This window comes from Lepus europaeus, chromosome 14 (genome assembly GCF_033115175.1).
Source record: "Lepus europaeus isolate LE1 chromosome 14, mLepTim1.pri, whole genome shotgun sequence".
Taxonomy (NCBI): Eukaryota; Metazoa; Chordata; class Mammalia; order Lagomorpha; family Leporidae; genus Lepus; species Lepus europaeus.
The window spans coordinates 19,067,119-19,084,575 of record NC_084840.1 but is presented as its reverse complement, the minus strand read 5'-3'; the positions used below and the strand labels follow the sequence as shown (position 1 = coordinate 19,084,575).

At 60.7% G+C, this 17,457-nt stretch overlaps 1 protein-coding gene across 3 annotated transcripts in view; it reads right to left on the bottom strand.

Annotated features, from left to right (window-relative positions):
• The window catches only part of ATP2B4 (ATPase plasma membrane Ca2+ transporting 4), an 88,544-nt gene that overhangs the window by 14,140 nt on the left and 56,947 nt on the right, over positions 1-17,457 (bottom strand). For all 3 annotated transcript variants that reach the window (XM_062211630.1, XM_062211628.1, XM_062211629.1), the window contains exons 3-16: positions 16,285-16,482; positions 15,486-15,743; positions 14,964-15,089; positions 14,614-14,739; positions 13,779-13,814; positions 12,324-12,485; positions 9,985-10,199; positions 9,529-9,771; positions 8,949-9,190; positions 7,171-7,402; positions 6,211-6,390; positions 5,559-5,646; positions 4,940-5,046; positions 315-506 (exon numbers count right to left, since the gene is read on the bottom strand). In XM_062211630.1, the coding sequence (XP_062067614.1) occupies positions 315-506; positions 4,940-5,046; positions 5,559-5,646; positions 6,211-6,390; positions 7,171-7,402; positions 8,949-9,190; positions 9,529-9,771; positions 9,985-10,199; positions 12,324-12,485; positions 13,779-13,814; positions 14,614-14,739; positions 14,964-15,089; positions 15,486-15,743; positions 16,285-16,482 (2,405 nt within the window). The remainder of the gene's footprint in view (positions 1-314; positions 507-4,939; positions 5,047-5,558; positions 5,647-6,210; positions 6,391-7,170; positions 7,403-8,948; positions 9,191-9,528; positions 9,772-9,984; positions 10,200-12,323; positions 12,486-13,778; positions 13,815-14,613; positions 14,740-14,963; positions 15,090-15,485; positions 15,744-16,284; positions 16,483-17,457) is intronic.

Here is a 17,457-nt window from a genome sequence, read left to right as displayed (position 1 = left end):
CCCTTCTGCCCTCGAGCTGGGTGGCCTCGCTCCCACTGTCCACCTGGACTTCCAATCTGGCCGTGCTGTAGAAATGCACCTAACCTCTGGGCCGCAGATGGGGCCGCCGACACCGCCCTGGCATGGCTGTTCTTGGAGAACTGACAGGGTGCACCCTCGTGTTGGTGCCCACATCACATCAGAGCTAAATGAAGGGTGGACAGTTTATCTTCCCTGGAGACAGTCGGCCCGGGGGGCTCTGACATCGTGGGGACGCCCGGTGGACAGCCCCTGCCTCGTCTCCCTCATCCGAGGTCACCCCAGGCCCCACTCACCTGGGTGATGCAGGCGCCCGTGAAGGCCACGATCACGGCCACCACGTTGACCGTGAGCTGGAACTGCAGGAACTTGGAGATGCTGTCGTAGACGTTCCGCCCCCACATCACGGCCTTGACGATGCTGGTGAAGTTGTCGTCCGTCAGGATGATGTCCGAGGCCTCCTTGGCCACGTCTGTGCCTGCGATCCCCTGAGGGGGGGGGGGGCGGGGGCGGGAGGGAACCCGGTGAGGGCCTAGGCACCTCCGGAAGCCAGACTCCACTTCCTGATGGCCAAGAAACTTCCGAGCTTGGGTGTGAACACTGGAGGGTGCCCCAGAGGAAACGGGGGTGGACTGGGGGCGGTGACACTGTGCCAGGGTCTCTATGGAGAGGGGCTGAGAGGGAGGGAGCCCATTCTCCCTGCCTAGGCCTGTTGGGAGCACAACTATGCAAAAGCAAAGTGTGCAGCCCTAGCAGAATGTACCTGTGGGCGGGAAGGCCTAGAAGAAGGCAGCCAGCTGGTTTTAGCTGACTCACTGTAACATTATTGTGACTGTTGTCTGGAAACGACGACATATATTTTAGGATAAAGTGAATGATGATTATGTTAATGCCACCACGAGTCAAAGTATGCAGCTTACGACATACAAATATAAAACCAGGCGGAGTCAAATAAAACGAGCAGGGTAGAAATTGGGAAGTGAGAATTCTCTCTTCCGAATGCGAATGTGAAGGGGAGCTTTTTGTTTTAAACTTGAAATATTCTTGAAAATAAACAAGGGCAAAACCAAACAGCAGACAGTAAGAGCATAACTCTTGGCTTTGCCTCCGAGAAGGCCTGGAAGCAAGGAACACCCTCTCGCTCCGACTGTGTTTCCCACTGAACAGGAGGGGGACTCCCAGGAGAAACGTGTGATGCCGGGTGCAGGCTTAGGCGTCTGAGCTAAGGCCTGGAGAGAGCCGTGGAGGCCCCGCAGTCAGCGGCACAGGGGCTCTGCGATGCTGAGGGGGCTTCTCCTGGCTGAGGGTGGGCCAGCCTGAGCACCAAACACACACGGAGCACAACAGAGAGAAACACACTGGATACCCTTAAACCCACGAGGCTGTAAAATCATGCTTAGAAAAAAACTCATCAGTCACCCTTGGAGATTCCTAAGAAAACCAACTCGTCATCTTGAAAACTGGGGGGCAGAATATCTAACCTGCCTTTCATGTAGGAACTGAACCACACAGTAAGCTTGCTTTTTATGGAAGTAAAGCAAATAATTATTAATAGAAATAAAACCATCAAATTGTGACATTATCCTTTAGCAGCCCCTAATGAGAGGAGGGATCTAGAATCTGATTGCTTCTAGAACTACTCTCTTACAGGAATTACAAGAGGTGAGAGGAAATGTTAAGGGACATTCCAGGGATACGACCAACAAAATCCACACCGTGGGACAGCCTGTGTAGACAGGCAACACGGTTCCTTCAACGCTGAATCGCCGGGGGAAAAGGATGGAAGGCGTTGTGTAGGAGAGAGCTGACATCACTGGCCTGGGACTGCTGTCCTTAGAAAGGCCCGTCTGCAAGGCGGGCGCTTGGCCGGCGTCCGGGAGCCTGGCTCTCCGAATGCTGGCAGTGAGTTAGCTGGCAAGGGAGGTGCGCTGGCTCTAGGCTGCGGCCAGACAGTGTGCTTCATCTGAATACCTGCTTCCCTCCCGGGGGCCTGCGGTTCTGGTGTTTGCCGGGCAGGAGGGGCCTATACGACCAGTCCTAAAAGAACTGCGTGTGCGGAGACCAGGATGGGCTGCTGTGGGCGGGAATGTCACACGCGCACGATGCGGGGTTTCTGCAGATGGCGGGAAGAGGAGACTCCAGGAGACACCCCGGGAGGACAGTGCAGCCAGGCCTGGGTCCCCACGCCCTGCCAGCTCCTTTTCTCTTTGGAGTCCACTGGACCCTCCCCACGTCACTGGCACCATCTTTCTGTTTATTTAAAATTTATTTATTTTTATTTATTTTAAAGGCAGAGTGACAGAGAGGGAGAGGGAGTGTAGTGTGATAAGGAGAAGGAGGAGATTTTTTTTTTAAATTTATTTATTTATTCGAAAGGCAGTTACAGAGAGGCAGAGAGAGAGAGAGAGAGAGAGAGGTCTTCTATCCACTGGTCACTCCCCAAATGGCCTCAATGGTCAGAGCTGGGCTGATCTGAAGCCAGGAGCCAGGAGCCTCCTCTAGGTATCCCACGTGGGTGCAGGGGCCCAAGGCCTTGGGCCATCTTCTACTGCTTTCCCAGGCCACAGCAGAGAGCTAGATTGGAAGTGGAGCAGCCGGGACTCGAACCGGCACCCACATGGGATGTCAGTACTACAGGCAGCGGCTTTACTTGCCATACCACAGCATCATCCCCAGAGGGAGAGAGAGACAGAGACAGAGACAGAGACAGAGAGAGAGAGAGATCGTTCACCCACTGGTTCATTTTCCAAATGCCCTCAGCAGCCAGGAACCAGGTTGAAGCCAGGAGCCATGAGCTCCATCCTGGTCTCCCAAGTGGGTGGCAGGGACCCAAGCACTGAAGCCATTATATCTGCTGCCTCCCAGGGTGCACGTTATTACCAAGAAGCTAGATTGGACGGGGAGGTTATACCAGGTACTTCGGTATGGGATGAAGACGTCCCAAGTACAGGCTTAACCCCCTGAACTACAACACCTGCCTCAGGCTATAATAATTTTTTAAAATATTTATTTTATTTATTTGAAAGGCAGAGTTACACAGAGAGAGAGGGACACACACACACACACACACACAGGTCTTCCACTCACTGGTTCATTCCCCAAATGGCTGCAACCGCCAGGGCTGGGGCAGGAGCCAGGAGCTTCTTCTGGGTCTCCCAGGTGGGTAGAGGGACCCAAGCCCTTGGGTCATCCTCTGCTCTCTCAGGCACATTAGCAGGGATCTGGATCAGAAGTGGAGCAGCTGGGACTCAAACCAAGCCCTTCCGGGGTGCTGGCATCGCAGGCGGTGTACCCACTGTGCCACAGCGCCAGCCCCTGCAGTAAATCTTAACCATGAGTACAACCATATGCTGAGTCTTAATGAGTACATGAACCTAAGAGTGGTCTTCGGGATGCTCGACACAGGATTCTACAGGATTGGTGGTTCTCAACTTTCGAGTGCTTCAGAATCCATGAGAGGGCTTTTACAGACACAGACTTCCGGGGCCAGGGTTGTGGCACAGCAGGTGCAATGCTGGTGGTTCGAGTCCCGGCTGCTCCACTTCCAATCCAGCTCCCTGCTAATGAGCCTGGGACGGCAGCAGGAAATGGCCCAAACACTTGGATCTCTGCCACACACATGGGAGAAAAGGATGGAGTTCCTGGCTCCTGGCTTCAGCCAGGCCCGGACCTGGCTGTTGTGGCCACTGGGGTTGTGAACCAGCAGGTGGAAGCTGTAGACTGAGAGACCCGAGTGATGTACCCCACAGCTGCAGTGCACGGATCATTACTGGGTTGTGCTATGGACAAATAAACTACAAAAACAACACCTAGGAGCCAGCTGGGGCAACGCGAGCAGACTGGCCACGTGATAGTAAGGTCAGTCTTGCTAGGCAATAATGGCGTTATCTTTTCTTTAGACACATTTTACGGACACACACTTATCATGAAGGGACATGGTCTGGAATTTTTATGGATCAAATGACACTGATGGCTTGGCTTGGCTTCAAAATAGTAAGTAAGCTGGGAGCAGGCTGCTGGCCTCGGAGCTGCGCCGGCCGGTCCCACAGCAGAGCGCCTCTGGCTCCCGAGTCCGGCTTCTGCAAAGCAGACCCCGGAAGGCTTGACCGCCTGGCTGCTGCCACCTGTGTGGGAGCCTGAACGGGGCTCCGAGGGCCCAGCTATGACCCCGTCCAGCCCCTGTTGGTGCAGGCATCTGCGAGTGAACCAGAGGACAGGTTTTCTCTCTCTGCCTCTCAAAGTAAATAAACAATAACAATAATAATAATAAAAGCCTCAGGTGTGGACAGTGGAAGTGGGTGGGACTGGCCACGTGTGGATCGTTGAAGCTGCCAGACAGGCACGGGGGTTCGCTAGCCGACTCTGCTTTTTGGCGCATGCTCACACGGAACACGGCTGTAGCCCTGGTGCGTGGCTCACGCTCACACGGAACACGGCTGCAGCCTGGGCACATGGCACACGCTCACACGGAACACCACTGCAGCCTGGGCACTTGGCACACGCTCACACAGAACACGGCTGTAGCCCTGGTGCGTGGCTCACGCTCACACGGAACACGGCTGCAGCTCGGACATACGGCGCACCGCTCACACGGAACACGGCTGCAGCCCGGGCACACGGCGCATGCTCACACAGAACGTGGCCTTTCTATAGTCTGCCCAGGCAGACATCACCATGTTTCAGTTGCTCTTGCTGCCCCAGGTCACGATCCTCCGTGACTTCCCTGCCTGTCCCTGATCCGTCAAGTCTGGCGGGTCTCCCGTCACCCGTGTTAGCAGTGGCCAGGTAGGTAGGTGGGAGAGACGTAGTCAGGGGTAGGAGCACACAGAGGAACCGGAAGCAGCCGGCCACCGGAAGTGTGTCCCAGCCTCCCGACGGGGACGGCGGCTTGCCATGGGACAGGGAACTGCGCTGACCTTACCATGGCAAAACCAACGTCTGCCTTCTTGAGGGCCGGCCCATCGTTTGTGCCATCACCGGTGACAGCCACCACCTGCCGCTGGTCCCCAACGGTGCTGTCAATGATGCCTGAGAAGCACAGACACGAGCCCCGGTGAGCTCGAGGCTGCCCGGCGGCTTCTGCCCGGCGCTGCCTCCCCACCCCTGCCCCCGCACGCCCCTCTCCATCCTCTCTCCCTTCCCCCTGCTGGAAGGAACCTCCCAGGGCCGTCAGCTGCGGCTGGGTGGCGCCACGGGCTGGGAAAGGCTGTCCTGTGCCGAGACTAGAACAACACGGGAAGGAATTGAAGGCAGACAGCTGGGAGTCGCTTGTGCCACTCTCCCCAACGAGTGGGCAGGCTGGGAGGAGTCCTGTCTCCTCGGCCTCACGCACCCCTTGTTGTATCCCAGAAGCGTGGCCCTGCCCTGACCCGTTCCCAGGGCTACCGGCAAATAAGATGTGAGCAGGCTTCAAAAAACCCAACACAGCCGCAGGATCTGCTGGCCCACCCAGGGCTCGGCTGCTGGCTCTCCCCATCCGCCTGGGTGCTCTCGGGACAGGAGATGGCCCCTCCTGCCTGTGGCCACTGGCACCAGCTCACCTTTCACCAGCGTGTGCTTGTCTGTGGGCGAGGACCGGGCCAGGACCCGAAGCTTGGGCCAGATCTTGTCCAGCTTCTCTTGTTCTACCTGCCAACGCCAGACACACCGTGGCTCAGCCAAACACGCAAAGCCACCTGGGAAGATCTGTCTGTGCCACACGCGCCGAGCTCAGAGATCTGGGGCAGACAGGGAGCGCTTCTCCCGGCCCTGGAGGAGGTGACGCCAACTTAGTCTCCAAGGACAAAGCTATGGACGGCGGCCGCCGGGGTCAGCTGCTGGCTCCGGTGGCTACAGTGGTGCTTCAGGGTCTTAGGTTTGATTTCTACGTAGACCAGGAAGCTTTGTTCTGCTCCACACCTGGGCCATGGCCTCTCACAGCCTGAGCCACTGGTGGCCACATGGCAGGGGCGACGGAAGAAGCCGAAAGACACAAAAAGTTGGCTTGTGAGTGATGCCAACAAGAAGGAAGACAACGGCCTGTTTTGCCAAGTGAGTGGGTCTGGGAGAGGGGGACGCTGGACATGAATTTAGAAACTGCCTGCCTTCTCCCAGTGCCCCTGATGCCTCAGGCTGGTGCCTCCCACCCAGGGTCCACCTCCAGCCCTGCCTTCGCCCCCAGGGAGGCCCAGGTGCCTCCCACCCAGGACCCACCTCTCCCTTTTCGTTGCGAATGAGTCGGTTGAATTCTTTGCCTTCTAAGCACAGGAAGTCATCGCCAGGTGTCAGGATGCCACATTTGGTGGCGATGGCTCGGGCTGTGTTGACATTGTCCCCGGTCACCATTCTGACGGTGATGCCAGCTCGCTTGCATTTGGCGATAGCTTCTGGGACCTGTGGGGAGTGAGGAAAGGAGAGGTGGAGGTGGGAGCAGTGGCCTCTGGTGCCTCCAGTGTGGACAGCAGAGAGGCCGCTGACAAGCACGGCCCCGGGCGTGGGCTAAGCGTGGGCACTGCTACATCCGGGGTTTCCTCACTTCCATCCACCCGCAACGGTCACGCTGGGATGGGCCCTGTTGTGCCAGGAGATGAAGGGGAGGTTTGGGGGAGCAGGGGTACAAGCTCGCCCTTGCACTTACAATCCGGGCTCCTCGGCAGGGTGGGGATGGCATCGCAGACCACCCAGCAGCTATCTGTCCCACACCCTGCCCCACTGAGCCATGCTCACCCCCTCAACACTTTGTGGTGTCCCACATGCACGACCCCTCTCACATCCCTGGGCCATGCCAGCCGAGGCTCCGTCTGCCTGAACCTGCCTGCAGCCCAGACGTCATCAGCTCCCTAGGAGCCCAGAGACCGCTCAGCGCCCAGGGGGTGTGCACCACAGGGTTGTTGGCTGAAAGGCGGTGGCAGAAGCCAAGGCTGGTGTTCCAGTTAACAGCACCAATGGTGTGTCCGCTGATAGCTCCACTTCTCCCTGACTCGCACGCCATAAACCCCACGAGTGCTGCCTCCCATCACCCACCACCCCACAGCAGCTCTGGGGAACCGGAAGCCCCGAAACACCTCCAGTTGTGGGCGAGAGGCAGCCGATCACCCGCATCCTGCTTCCCACTAGGTCACGCTGGGCCTGCACGTGGTCCCTCCCCTACCCCAGGCCAGCCCGGTGCCTCACCTCTGGGCGCACGGGGTCCTCGATGCCCACGACGGCGATGCAGGTGAGCTCGGTGAGGACCTCGCTCTCGTTGTCCCAGGAGGGCTCGGCGTCGTCGAAGTCCCGGTAGGCTATGCAGATGGTGCGCAGCCCCTCGCAGGCCATGGGTTCGATGACGCTGCGCACCATGTCCTCGCGGTCCTTGTTCTTGAACGGGACCGCCTCCCCCTTCTTGTCCAGGATCCGATTGCACCTGGGGAGGCGCAGGGTCAGGAGGCGGGGTCCCCCCTCCCACTCCAGCTGCTGCCGTCCCCGCCAGGTGCTCTGGCCGCTCGGCTTTATTCCTAATGACATTGCTTCATGGCCAAGAGCTCCTCTAGCCACCACCCAGCTCGGTCCCTCTTTCCAAGGCGTCCAGGATGCGCGTGCATGGGGCGGCAGGAGCTGTGACTCTCCCACGTCATCTGTGCTTTTGTTTTTTGTTTAAAGATTTATTTATTTATTTGAAAGGCAGTTACAGAGAGGCAGTGGTGGGGTGGGGGCAGTTTGTGGGGGTGGAGAGGAAGTCTTCCATCTGCTGGTTCACTCCCTAAATGGCCACAAAGGCCGGAGCTGTGCGGATCCAAAGTCAGGAGCCAGGAGCTTCTTCCAGGCCAGGTCTCCCACGCGGGTGCAGGGGCCCAGGGACTTGGGCCATCTTCTATTGCTATCCCATAGCAGAGAGCTGGATTGGAAGTAGAGCAGCCGGGTCTTGTACCGGCGCCCATATGGGATGCCAGCACTGCATTACCCTCTATGCCAGAACACCGGTCCTGTCATCCATTCTTACTATACGGGAGGGCACATCTGAGTCACTAGGGGATCACCTGCCGTCTGGAACCTCTTAAAACCACCCCAACTTGTTCAGTCCTTGCGATCAGAAGACTTCTCAGTGCTTAGGGGCCTGCTGCACGAGGACATGTGTGTGAAGAGAAGGTGCCCGAAGCCCATCTGGGCACTGGCAGGGTCAGCTCTCCATGGCTTATGGACGTCTGGTCCTTGTCACCTTTTAAGTTAATGCAACTTGGGCCGATGCTGTGGTGTAGTGGGTAAAGCTGCTGCCTTCAGTGCCAGCATCCCATACGGGCACCGGTTCGAGTCCCGGCTGTTCCTCTTGCGGTCCAGCTCTCTGCTATGTGAAAAGCAATGGAAGATGGGCTCATGTGCTTGGGCCCCTACACCTGCGTGGGAGACCCAGAAGAAGCTCCTGGTTCCTGGCTTCAGATTGGCACAGCTCCGGCTATTGTGGCCATTTGGGGAGTGAACCAGCGGATGGAAGACCTCTCTCTCTGTCTCTCTGCCTCTGTAACTCTGCCTTCCAAATAAATAAATAAATCTTAAAAACAAAACAAAACAAAACAAAAGCACAACTTTCTTGTCATCAGAATCGCGGACGGTGTGACAGGGAATGCATTTCCACCACGGGCCGTGTGCAAGGCACCTCACAGGCACGGCGTCATTTCGGGAGAGCGTTCCTCTCCCTGGGTTCGGATGGTGAGCTGGAGGCTCCGCTGTCTAGGGGTGCATCCTGGCCGTGCCACTATTGGCTGTCATCACCCTGAGCAAGCTACTGAACTCCCCTGGGCCTGTCTTCTCCCCTGCACAGAACGGGTCAGAACTGGCCCTGACCTCACTAGGGTGAGGGCTGAAGGCAACGGGCCACGCAGAGTGTTGGAAAGCAATGGCTGGCCGAGTAAATGCCAGCAGGCTCGCGGGGCCTGTGTGGGGCCGGGGGGAGGGGAGGCGGGGGCGGTGCTCACTTGCGCAGCATGATCTCCGAGGCGCCCTTGCTGTACATGCGGAAGCCGCCAGCGGGCTTCCGGATGACCGTGCTCATGGACTTGCGCACCGAGTTGAAGGTGTACACCTTGTAGAGCTTCTCCTCGGGCACCTCGTTGCGCACCGCCTGGTAGTCCTGCTTCAGATCTGTGACAAAGCCCAGCAGAGCACACTCGGTCTTGTTGCCCACCTGCCGCGGCAGGCCTCCCTCCTTCTCCGGAGGCTGAGGGAGAGAGAACACACAGGGCACCGTTGAAGACGCCGCTGGCCGGGGCTGGAGCACCGGGCAGGGGAAGACCTCCCTTGCAAATCTTGCACGATCATGCCCGGAGCGTGGGGGTGAGGAGTGGGGCGGCGGCAGCGGGGGGGTGGGGGGTAGGGGTCTTTGCCAGCGTGAGTCCCTCCCAAGAGATACTGCCTACACATGGCCGCTGGGCCCTAGGTTCTGATGGCTCCTCGGCATCGGTGCTCCAGCTACCACCCCCATGCGGCCCCAGGGAGTCCCCTCCCCACCCCCTGCCCGCCCCCTATCCCGAGTGTGCACGTGGAGGAAGGGCTTACCAGGATCTTGGATGTGTAAGCGCTGTTGATGGCAATGCCGTTGACGATGAGGTCCAGGACCTTGGGCAGGAAGATGTCGGGGCTGGGCACCTGGTGGTAGTGGGTGCCCCCGATGTAGGCCTGCACCACGGTCATGCGGTTCATGGTCAGCGTGCCGGTCTTGTCGGAGCAGATGGCCGTGGCGTTGCCCATTGTCTCACAGGCATCCAGGTGCCGCACCAAGTTGTTATCTTTCATCATTTTCTGCAGAGGGGAGGAGACGGGAGGTGGCTGACTGGGCTCTCCCGGATACAGATCCAGGGGCACTGCCCAGCCAGCTTCTCTTAGGATCCTGCTGGGTTATTTACACGCTGATGCAACCGAGATGCCCATCGCCGGGGGAATCCGTGCGAGCCGGGGTCCTTCCACCAGGGGCTCACGACACCCTCCCCTCGTGGCCGGTAGGCCCTGCCGCACCTTCACAGAGTAGGCCAGGGAGATGGTGACGGCCAGCGGCAGTCCCTCGGGCACGGCCACCACCAGCACGGTGACGCCGATGATGAAGAACTTGACAAAGTACTGGATGTAGACGGGGGTGCACTCGGCGAGCCACGGTCTGCCTTGGATCACGAAGTTGTCGATCACGAAGTACAGAATCAGGATGACCACGGTCACGGCGGACATGATGAGGCCTGTGAGGGGAGACGGGTCACGGAAGGCTCCAGGGGCGCCACAGCTGCCACTCAAGGACATCCCAGCGGGAGGGGGAGGCCCCTGCTCTAGAAGACACAGGCTCCTGTCTCAGCGCTGGTGGCCTGTTCCCTGGCCACCCTCCTCGCCCAAATACAGGGCTTGGCCTGCCTCCTGGAGTAGCCTTCCACAGGACCCGCTCCACCCGACCTGAGACCGCCACACTTCCCCTAACGACGTGCTGGCCGTGTCTGTCCCCTGCCTGGCAGCTCAGCGACTCCGACTTCTCCCCCACCCGCCTGTGAGTGCCGGGGTGCTAGCCCATTCCCGGTGCAAATGAAGCCGTCGGGACGGTGCCTTTGACCAAGCAAACGTTCGTACAGCGCCCACCCGCGGCCAGGCCAGGCACTCCCTGCAGCTCTGGGACACAGGTGACTGTTAGCCCCTTTTTAAAGAAAGTAAGGCCGGATGGTCTGCCGTACTGACGCTGGTGAGTGACGGTTTCCCAGGATGTGGGCGGACCCAAGCCCATAGGGATGGTTGGTCACCTCGCACACGGAGGTCCCTGCAAGGACTTGCTGAGGGTCAGCCAGCAGCTGGCTGCTCTGAGCGCTGGAGGGTCCACCATTTGGGCCCACCTGTGCCCGGCTGGGGCAAAGATCTGGGGAACGCTCTGCATTAAACTGTGCTGGTTCTGGGCTCTACTGTCCTGAGCCCTGACGGACTCCGGGGCCCCAGAGCGGGGCTCCTGTGAGCAGGTCGACTCCAGCACATTCCTGGAACCCTGCTGGGTTAGGGAAGGGGGCTGGAGGGAGGAACCCGGCCGCCGAGGGGGTGGAGTTTCGGGGGGGGGGGCGTGCTCTGCAGGGGGTGGGAGGCACTGCACCTGCCCACTCTAATCCTGGCCATGATTGAGTTTTGTCCCTGGAGAAGAATAAGGCAGGGATGATGGAACAATGCCCTGTGCCGGCTCAGTGATGTCCTGCTGTCATCTCATCCACGGCAGTCAGAACCACAGCGCCAGGACCAAAGGAGGGGGTGAGGCCGGTGTCGCGCAACAGAACCTCCCATGATGCTTAGCACGCTTTCTCTTTGCGCTGCTGGCCATGTGTGACCACTGGCCAAGTGAAACGTGGCCTACTGTGACCGAGGGACTGAGCTTTTGCCTTTTTCATTTTAATCCATCCCAGTGGACATAGCCACGGGTGGCTGGTGGCTGTCGTGGCCTATGCCACGGGTCCAGCGGGACATGGCTCCCCAGACTCATGCAGAGGCTTAAACCCTGAAGCCTCACGTTAGCAGTGAACGGGTCACCGATGATGGGGGCCCAGCAGGAGGTGTTTGGGTCCCTGGGGCTGCCGGGGAGGGAGTTCTCAGGGGGCAGGGTTGGTTATCTCAGCCCAGTCGGCCCAGCTTCTCGGCTCACCACGTCCACTCTGCCCCGGCCTGCCTCCCCCTGACCTTGAGCTGTGTCCCTCCAAACTGTGAGATCCGCCGCCTCCTGCCCCACACGCTGCTCTCGGTGAGTCACACAAAGCTGACCCGGTGCACCTGGTGAGCCGGCAGCACAGGGGAGGCTGGCGGAGGCAGACCCGCTGCACCGGCGCCTTGGCGAGAGCCCCATGCAACCAGCACACACAGAGGTGTGCCCGACGGGAGGGCGGGCTCAGAAAACGAACTGCTTCTGCTCCCTCCCCCAACTGGCCCTGCCCCCCACTGCTGAAAGGTGGGGGGGGGGGCAGAGGCAGAGAGAGCACGCACAGGGCTGGTGTCGGGGGAGCCACCTGCTCACCCTGCACTCAGAAGCGCATTAGGTGACCTCTGGACAGGGCCCCTCTGACCCCGCCCTCTTCCCTGCCCTCTTCCTCTAGCGTGTCCACTGCCCCGGGCTCAGCCACGTGCTGTGGCTGCTGCACGAGGGAACGGCCAAACTTCGGCCCACGGCAGCCTCTCCTCGCCTTCGGGATGCGGAAGCCAACATGGGGCAGGAGAGCAGGTGCCTGTCTGCCTTCCCCTGAGGGCCGCTGGCCTCACACACGGGGAGACGCCGCCCTCTCAGAAAGCCCGGGGGTGTCCGAGGCGTGGCAGAGACAGGGCCCCAGCCAGCCAGACCCCACTCGGCTCACCGGCTTTCCCGATCTGGACGGCCAGGCGTGTCAGCTTGCCCTGCAGCACCGACTTCTCCTTCTTGTGCACCTTGCTGGCCTTCTTGTCCTTGTCCTCGTTGTCGGCCCCGTCCTGGCTGTTGAGTGGCTGGATCTCCAGGGCCACGCCGTCCTGGGTCTTTGCTAGGGCGCACACAAACAGGACACATGAGCGGGCAGGGGAGCAGCACGGAGCAAGGGGCAGGCAGGCAGGAAGGGAACAGCCCCCAGTGTCCTGACGTCTGTTCTGACCATGCCTGGCCTGTGCTGGACACGGAACCTGCCGTCAACCCCCTATTAGGGCCCGGGGGTGAGCGTCTAACCACTGGAGCGGGGGTGCTTGAGGGGTCTGGATTTCCTTTCCAGAAGCAGCTTTCTGGCAGCCCCTCGGAGCCCCAGGCCAGGTTGAGTCCAGCAAGGCCATTCATCGTGGCCCTGAGTGCCGATGCCAGTAGCTATCCTGCCTGGAACCCAGGGCTTAACATCTCAGACCCTGGATTATCTTCCAGCTCCTCGTATGAGCAGATTGGGGGGGGGGGGGAGGACCCCCCCCCGCCCTGCCTGCCCTAGGCACCTCGGGGGTCCGTGTTTTGGGGGAGAGGGAAGTCGCTGGTGTGAGGGGTGTCCCTGGAGTAAGAAAAAGCCGGGACTAAGACGGACGCGGAAATAAATGCACTTTGCTTTTAAAAGAAGGGTAAAGGAGAACCAGCAATGACAGACGGCTGTGCTTGGCCCTGGTTCTCCAATGCGATGCTTTTTATTTCTAAAGACGACATGACGTGGGGCACAGAGGAAAGCAACCCCGCCCCCGGCGCTGTGGTCCCCACACCTCGGCCCGCACTGAGGCCGCCCCGACGGACACGTTGTCACGCCCACACACACCATGGAGACACGGTGCAAACACGGCGACCGCAAGAGAGACACACAGCGGACCAGGAGGAAGACAGCCTGGAGAGAACGCAGAGCGAGGTGGGGGCGGCTCTCGCCCAGCGCCCCTCGGAGACCAGCAGAGAAGACCCCAGTGAAGAAGCCAGCAAGAGGAGGGTGCAGGGACTGCCCACCCCGACTCCCTCCACCGGGAGGACCCTGGAAGTCTCCCGACTCCAAAAAGATGGCCCTTGGTGTTTTAAAAAAAAAAATCCAGCCAAGGGCGATGAAGCAGAGTTAGGCACCCTGGAAAGAGCAGATCCACCCGGTGCCGGGTGAGACCTCGACGTGAGGTTCCAGGAGCCAACAGCAGAGGGCGCTCTTGCCCCATCTTAGATTGAGCCTGGGCGCCTCCCCACCCCATCTCTGCACCTTCCTCTGGGTGAGGCGTCCAGGCCGCAGCAGCAGGTGACAGGTGTATGGAGAGGGAAGGGAGAAGGCGGATGGCCTGAGAGGTCTGGTTTGAGCGTGGACAGGTAGAAATGGCAGATGAGTGTGTGGAGAGGTTACCTTTGTTGCGATTTTCAGGGACTCCTTGTTTTTTACCTGTTTGAACAAGAAAGAACAAAGTGGGGTGGAGACCCAAAGTGGCCAGGAAGAGATCTGCTGTCCAACCAGCTGGCCTTGGTCCGAGTCCAGAAAGGCGCCAGCCACGGGGCTGGGGGGAGGGCGGGCGCACAGTTGGGCCTTTGTATGATCCCCATGGACGCGGAGGCTGTCCCGGAGCCTGGGGACACTGACCAGCAAGGTCACAGCCCAGCCACCTGCTCCGGGAGTGTGCCCAGGCTGTCGCACCACTTGGGAAAACGGGGGCGGCAGGGTGTCGGGGAGAGGGGTGTGAGCGAGCGGTCTGCGGTCTGCACGGATGGTGGCGGCCCAGGGGGTGGGGGTGGGGGTGCGGGGAGCTTCCTCCTTATCCGTGTGGTGGGTGCAGGAAGACATAGTGTCTCCCGAAAGCAGTGGGTTGCCCTGAGCGCCTCCGGCCAGGGGGCAGAAGTCCCCTCTGCCCGAGAGAACTCTTCCGCCTCCTGCGATTCCTTCCAAGTCCGGCCTAACCTCACGGGGCCTCTGCGTCCACTCTCCCACTGACAGCCACTGGATCGCCCCGGCCCGCGGGAGACGGCGCGGGCAGGAGGACGACGCAGCGGGGTGCTGGGGCCCACAGCGCCTGGCCGGCTCACCTGGGCAGGCTCGAGGCCCGACTGCAGCCTGCCCTGGGTGCCCAGCGCCAGGAGCTGGCGTCCATCAGAGCGGGGCTCTTCCCAGCAGGCGTCCGTCGAGATGAGTCCCACCGCGCTTCCTGGTTTAGCTCACTCTGAGCCCCCCTCCCCCGGGTGCCCCTTACCTTTCTTCTTCTTCTCTTCTTCATCATCGTCACTGGCCCCCAGCAGAGTGAAGATGATCCCGGTCTGCGAGTTGACACCCACAGCGGTCACCACCATCCGGCCAGAGCCTTCCATCACGTGGGTCCCTACACGGGAAGGGAGTTGGGCTTCCAGATCCAGCCACGACGTGGCACCAGACACCAACGCCCCACCACGTTACTAACGCCCAGGAGACACCCAGCAGTGTCCAGGGCAGCCCTGACGTAAGGAACAGAGCACACGCAGGAGGCGGACAGAGGCGACCCTGGGGGTGGGGCACGGGACGGAGGGGGCAGGGTCTGGATCCTGGGCCTGGAGGCAGGGGCCCTACCTGAGAGCAGCATGGGGTCTTTGTCCAGGGACTTCCGGACGTGGTCGGACTCCCCCGTGAGCGAGCTCTCGTCAATCTTCAGGTCATTCCCCTGGATCAAGACTCCGTCGGCCGGCAGCAGGTCACCTGGTGCACACAGGGGAGCAGTGATGCACACAGGGGAGCGGGATGCTAGCGCGGGGGCCGCCCCTGGGGCCTCCACGCCCGCTCAGCTCTCCGATCACCAGGGAGCACCTGGGGAGCCCCTCAGAGCCAGCTTCAGCTCTGTACAGAGCAGGACAAGACTCCCTGCCTGCAGTCGGCGACCCCAGCTCCCATCGCTCTCCCAATCCCTTCCCAGGCCTGAATATCACAGAGCCGCTCACAACCCCACGACACGGCACGGGCCTGCCAGTCACCTGCAGAGAATCCGTTCCCAGGGATGTGTGTGTGTGTGTGTGTATGGGGGGGTCTCACCTTTCAGCCACTCCCAAGCCCCCGTGGGCCCGAGCGGGCACGGATCGGAGCGGCGTGGGCTCTTACCGTACTTGATCTGGGCGATGTCGCCCACCACGATGTCAGCCACTGGCAGCTGGATGAGCTGGCCGTTGCGGATCACAGAGAACTTCTGCTCCTGCTCGATGCGGCTCTGGAGGCCCCGGAACTGCTTCTCCTTGCTCCAGTCGTTGAAGGCGGTCACCAGCACCACGATGATCACCGAGAACAGGATGGCCGCCCCCTCGATCCAGCCGGCTTCCGCCTCCCCTTCATCCTCCGCACTTTGTGCAACCTGACCACACACTGCGCCGGGGGAGGGAGACAGAGGGTCACCAAGGGGCTGGGGGGACTGTGGCACCATCCGCTCACGATGCACGGCGGGGAGGGGGAGGAAGAAAGCGGAACCCTTAGGCTATCACAGGGCGGCAGGATCGTGGGGTGTCTCATCACCAGGGCAACAATGTTTATCCGAGAGAAGCACAGGACCGAACGGCAAAAAAAAAAAAAAAAAGATGCCCATGCAAATTACAGGCAAGTCACACAGACAGACCTGGTGACTCCCAACACGGTGGGGGCCCCAGGGCTGCTGCCTGGCGTGCCAGCCAGCTGCCGGGGGCCCTCAGAGAGGCAGGGCCGGGAAGCTGGTGGGGGGGGGGGTACCCTGGACGTTCCTGGGGGGGGAAGACCTCGGAGTGGGAGGATGGGTCGGAGAAAGAGCTTCCTGTCTCTGGGCATCGGGGGTTAAGCTTTAAGCTGCAGCCCCTTGACCGCCAACCCCGGGGGGCTCCCTGGTGGAGGGGACGAGAACCCCGGGGACCCTGGCCAGGCCGCGGGTGGCACTCACGCTCGTTTTCTCCGCCAGGCGGGCGATAGAAGGACAGGACTAGGGAGATGATGGCCGCGATCTCCAGGATGATGAGGGTGACGTCTTGCAGGGCCTCCCACACCAGCTCTAAGAAGGTCTTGGGCTTTTTGGGGGGGATCAGGTTCTGCCCGAACACCTGCCTGCGTTTCTCCAGGTCGGCAGGGTTCCCAGAGAGACCTGCAGAGGAGGAAGGGGAGGGGGGCGACACAGGAGGGGGCAGCTAGAGAATTCTTTTTGACAAAGCGCCTCTTGCTTTCTGGTCTTCCCAGCCGGGAGGCCCAGTGAGTGTGGCCAACTTTCCCAATCTGCCCAGGACCGCGGGGTCTAGAACCTTCCAGCTCAGGATGGGCGGAGTGGGGCTGGCTGGCCGAAGGTGCCACTCACACCTCCTGTATCTCAGAGAAGCCAACCCGGGCGGGTGTAGGGCTTCTCCGGCTTCTCATCGGGTGCCCTCTGGGCGCCGACCCCGGGAACAGCAACATCGGAACGGTTCTCAGGCTGACGTGAGGACGCTGCCCAGGATTTGAACAGGGCCGGCCTCCGTCCATGGGCTTCACGCCAAGGCCATCTGCCCATGGCCGTGGGCGGTGCAGGCGCCGCCGGCCCTCGAGACCCGAGGCGCTCACTCACTGGGGCAGAGGCTCCGCGACCGTCGGCCCTGCAGCTCGGCCACACACAGCCCGGGGAGAGGTCCAATGTCCCAGCAAGTCCCAAGCCCTCGGAATGTGCTCACCAGGTACAGAGAAGCACCGCTGAGAGAGAGGAGGCCGCAACGTGTTCAATGCCCCCCAGGCCAGCACTGCACACACCCTCCCCAGTGACACGCACCCCACACCCCACCAACACACAGCACTCGGGATCTCACTGTATACAATCCCCACCCGGCACACCACACAGCACACACATGTGGTCCACAACACCCCCATCCCGGCACACGTGGGAGTTCTCGAGCCCCTCTCCCGGCCCTGGGGCGGGCGGGGGGGTCCTCTTTAAGGGAAGCAGGGAAGCCCTCGCGCAGTGACTAACGCCTGCCGGCTCCAGCACGCTGTTTACACAGAGCAGCGAATTAGTCCTGGTTTGGCACTGGGAGCTCTTGGCTGCCCGGCTGATGGGTTCCCCACGGGCAGGGTGGGGCCGCGTGTTTGAGTACAG